General features: G+C 37.6%; 1 protein-coding gene across 1 annotated transcript in view; it reads left to right on the top strand.

Annotated features, from left to right (window-relative positions):
* Positions 1–5,000, top strand: part of Dhc1 (Dynein heavy chain 1) — a 79,977-nt gene that overhangs the window by 60,800 nt on the left and 14,177 nt on the right. Inside the window, exons 63-68 of the mRNA XM_027365012.2 lie at positions 429–574; positions 1,004–1,219; positions 1,844–2,109; positions 3,617–3,785; positions 4,158–4,313; positions 4,903–5,000. The exon at positions 4,903–5,000 is cut by the window's right edge and continues 58 nt beyond it. Coding sequence (XP_027220813.2) covers positions 429–574; positions 1,004–1,219; positions 1,844–2,109; positions 3,617–3,785; positions 4,158–4,313; positions 4,903–5,000 — 1,051 coding nt within the window. The remainder of the gene's footprint in view (positions 1–428; positions 575–1,003; positions 1,220–1,843; positions 2,110–3,616; positions 3,786–4,157; positions 4,314–4,902) is intronic.

The raw sequence follows: 5,000 nt of genomic DNA, 5'->3' as shown, positions 1-5,000 counted from the left end.
GTGTTTCTGCATTTGATTGTTTTTTGTGCTTTTGTTTATTTTGCTTTTTTGTGTCGTAAATTTTTGTTTTTTTCTTTCCTTTATTTTTCATTGTGTTTTTGATTTTGTTTATATTTGTGCGTTTTGTGCATTTGGTTCTGTTTGTGGTAGTATATATGTTCTATGTTTTTTTTTCGTGTTTGAATGTGTATGTGTATGTCATGTTTGTGTTTGTATGTGAGCTTGCGTTTACGTTTTAGTTTTACTTTTAATGTGTCACTTTATTATTCATATATATGTTTGCACGTCTTTTTTATCATTTTTTCCCTTAATGTGTTTCTTTCCCATCCGAAATCCCAAACATAGAAATATAAACCAGAAAAATAAATCAAGACAACAAATTCAAGAAAATACATCGCACTAACTTCCCTTTTTCTCCTCCCTTCCAGCCACAATCCGCAAACTGGGTCGACCTCCTCACCTCATCATGCGAATCATGGACTGTGTGTTGCTCCTCTTCCAGCGTCGACTGCAGCCTGTCAGAGGCGACCCTGTGGCAGCCTGTCCCAAACCCTCTTGGCCCGAGAGTCTCAAGGTTAGAAAGATATGCGTATGTGCTCATATGTGTGTCTTTTTAACATACATATGTGTTCTGTCCCTTGGAGAATAGACAGATTAATGAATAGATAGATATAGCTGTTTGGAAATAGATATGGATTGGTAATCATATAGGTATAGATTAATTGACAGTTAGATATAGTTATTAGATAAATATAACCAACAACACACAGATGGATATAGTCAATATAGACAGATAGATATAGTTAATACACGGATAGACAGAGCTAGTAGTCGGAAAGGTATTGCCAACACATAGATAGACACATCCAGTAGACAAATAGATATAGCCAATAAACAGATAGGTTCAACCTACAGACGAACAGTAATACCCAACAGCCAGACAGACATAAACAAACAGACGCACAAACACAGCCCCTAAAAATCTCTTTTCTCCCGCCCGCAGATGATGGCCAGCACGACCTTCCTCCTGTCGCTGCAGAACTTCCCTAAGGACACGATCAACGACGAGGTGGTGGAGCTGCTGGAGCCCTACTTCGACATGGAGGACTACGACATGGAGACGGCCAAGAGGGTCTGCGGCGACGTGGCGGGGCTCCTGTCGTGGACGCGCGCCATGGCCTTCTTCTTCGGCGTCAACAAGGAGGTCCTACCGCTAAAGGTATGGCGGGAAGGGAGGGGTGTAGGTGAGTGGGATGAATGAGTGTGTGCGTGCGTGCGTGCGTGCATACATGTGTGTGTAGGGGGGGGATGTCTGGATGGGTGTGGGTGTGGGTGTGTTTAGATGGGTGTGTCTGTGTGATTTTGTTTACAATTGTTTTGCACTTATATATTTATCAATGATGTGTTCTATGATGTGATGGACCGTGAGGAAAGGGTGCCTTGATAGAGAATGCGTTATAGGCATTCTGTTGTATGCTGTAATAAGAACATCATAGACGATCTACATGTAAAAATGCATTAAATTGATCTACCTTTTTCTTCAACCCCCACTCCCTACTATTCTCCCGTCTATCTGCCTGTCCTCCATCTTCCCTTCACCCATCCCCCCTTTCTTCCATCCCCGAATTTCCACCCATTCCTTTCTCACCTTTACCCTTTCACTTTTTCTCCCCCGACCTTCATTTACCCCTATTCCTTCCATCCCTTCCCACCCCCTTTCTTCCCTCCCTACCCCACCCCACATACATCCCTTCCTCTCACCCTTTCCCTTTCTTCCCTCCCATTTCTTCCTTCCTTCCTCCACTCTCCCCTCCTGTTCCTTCCCATCCATCCCTCCACGCAGTCTAACCTGGCCCTACAAGAAGCCCGCCTGCGCGTCGCAATGGCGGACCTGGAGCGCGCGCAGGCCGAACTGGACGAGAAGGAACGCGAACTGGACGTGGTGCGCGGCCAGTACCAAGTGGCTCTGGCTGAGAAACAGAAGCTGATCGATGCCGCCGACGTCTGCAGGAGGAAGATGCAGGCAGCGGCCACCCTCATCAACGGCCTGGCTGGGGAGAAAGTTCGCTGGACGGAACAGAGTAAAGCTTTCCGGGAACAGCTGGGGCGGTGAGTGAGAAAGGGGAAGGGGAAGGGAAGGTGGATAGGAGTGATGGTGATAAAGAGGATGGTAATGGTAGTGATTGTGATAATACTTTTAATGATGATAAAATGACTATAACTTGTAATGATGATAATAGTAATGATGGTAATAGCAATAATACTACTATTGTTGTCGTTATAGTATTTGTAATAGTACTAATACTTATTATGATAAATTGATAAAAATATTGATTATATTATTTATGGTAGTAAGAATGATGATGTTAATGATACTAGTAATAATGATATCAGTAAAGAAAATAATGATGATATGCCTAAGGATACTGCTAAGAACGACGAGTGACTACGGTAAAATTTTCCTATACATTCGTGAATAATTTAATTAAATTTGATGTATTATTTTAACATCTATTTAGAAAAATTCCATCAGTTAGCATATATTTAGAATAACACTTCTCAGATAATCATACACACACACACACACACACACACACACACACACACACACACACACACACACACACACACACACACACACACACATACACATACACACACACACACACACACACACACACACACAACACACACATATATATATATATATATATATATATATATATATATATATATATATATATATATATATATATATATATATATATATATATATATATATACACACATATATACATATATACATATATACATATATACATATATACATACATACATACATACATATATATATATATATATATATATATATATATATATATATATATATATATATATATACATATATATGTATGCATATATATGTATATATATGTATATATATGTATATATATATATATATATATATATATATATATATATATATATATATATATATATATATGTGTGTGTGTGTGTGTGTGTGTGTGTGTGTGTGTGTGTGTGTGTTTATGTATGTATGTGTGGGTGTGGGTATATATATATACATATATATATATATATATATATATATATATATATATATATATATATATATATATATATATATAGTATATATATATATATATATATATATATATATATATATATATATATATATATACTATATATATATATATACATATATACATATATATATATATATATATATATATATATATATATATATATATATATATATATGTGTGTGTGTGTGTGTGTGTGTGTGCGTGTTAGTACACACATACACGCATATATATATATATATATATATATATATATATATATATATATATATATATATATATATATATATATATATATATATATATATATATATATATATATATATATATATATATATATATACAATGTGTGTTTGTGTGAAGCCATACGCATGAATGTCTTTACAACCAACCCGATACCCCCCCCCCTCCCCTCGCAACCAGCACTCAGCACCGCAAAGCCAACCTCCCGCAAACCCAGCTCCTCCCCAACTTCCAACAGCACGCCATAAGCACCCACCCTTCTCACACAGCCTGGTGGGGGACGTCCTGGTGACCACGGCCTTCCTCTCCTACGCCGGGCCCTTCAACCAGGAGTACAGGACCAGGATGGCGACCAGCTGGCGGGAGATGCTGGACACGCGGAAGATACCTTACACCGCCGCTCTGGATATCACGACGTGGCTTGTCGATAATGCCACTGTGAGTAGTTGTTGGTGAAGTAATTGTATGGAGCTGTTGGTAAAGTTACTGTAAGTGGCTGTATCTTTATCCATAAAGTATCATTTACTAGAGTAATTATGAGAAGTTGGCAAAGTAATTACAATTAGTGTATTGCAGTTCAAAGTAGCTTATAAACCAGTATAATGCATTGATTAATCATCCGTATATAGTTATTGGCAAAAGAACGGTCAGCCTATGAAATAAAAACCAAATAAATAACGAAAGCTAATAAAAGATAAGAAGATGAAAACATACCCATACGTAAAGAATACAATCAAGACTCACTGGAAAAATGACATATTACATCTTTCACCCAGATTTTACAGATTTCCTCACCTCCATTCTATCCAGGTCTCAGAGTGGAATCTACAAGGCCTCCCTAACGATGAACTGAGCATCCAGAACGGCATCATAGTCAGCAAGGCTTCCTGCTACCCTCTGCTCATAGATCCTCAAGGACAGGGGAAAATCTGGATCAAAAATCGAGAATCTTCGAATGAGCTGCAGGTGGGTAACGTGATAAGATAAGAAGCATGGTTTGGGAATCTTGGTTGCTAGTGGAGAATAGTGATAAGGATGATGGCAATAAAGGCTTCGATTTTTTCTTTCTTTCTTTTTAGGGGCAGATTATTTATTTACTTATTTCTGGCCCATCTTGCATGTTTGGCAAAATCTATTTACTACGATAATGCATGTGAGATTTTTTTTATAAATCTGGTACTCATCCTTCGTACATATGACTGAAATGATTAAATAACTGATATGAATACCAATCCGTCAATATTGGTATGGATAAGAATTCAGTTTTTCATAATCTGGCAATCCGTTCCAAGTGCTTTTATTACCAACTAAAGGAAAATTGCATGTAAAAATATTAAAGTCTCGTGAAATATTCATTATGATACGCGTTGAGGAACATAATATTCAATAATAATAGTAATACCAATAATGAATATAAATCAAATAAACAGAATTTAAAAAGTATATCCAAATCTACCAAACAACCCAGCATACCTGACCTTCAATGGAAAAAAAATCCGACATATAATCGTACAAAAGAAAACTCTTATACCCAGCATGTCAATCCCTTCTCCAGATTTCTTCGCTGAACCACAAGTACTTCCGGACGCACCTCGAGGACTCGCTGTCTCTCGGGCGACCGCTGCTGATCGAGGACGTCGCGGAGGAGCTGGA

This window comes from Penaeus vannamei, chromosome 15 (genome assembly GCF_042767895.1).
Source record: "Penaeus vannamei isolate JL-2024 chromosome 15, ASM4276789v1, whole genome shotgun sequence".
In the NCBI taxonomy this organism is placed as follows: Eukaryota; Metazoa; Arthropoda; class Malacostraca; order Decapoda; family Penaeidae; genus Penaeus; species Penaeus vannamei.
The sequence above is the reverse complement of the archived record's forward strand: the minus strand, read 5'-3'. Positions and strand labels throughout refer to the sequence as shown.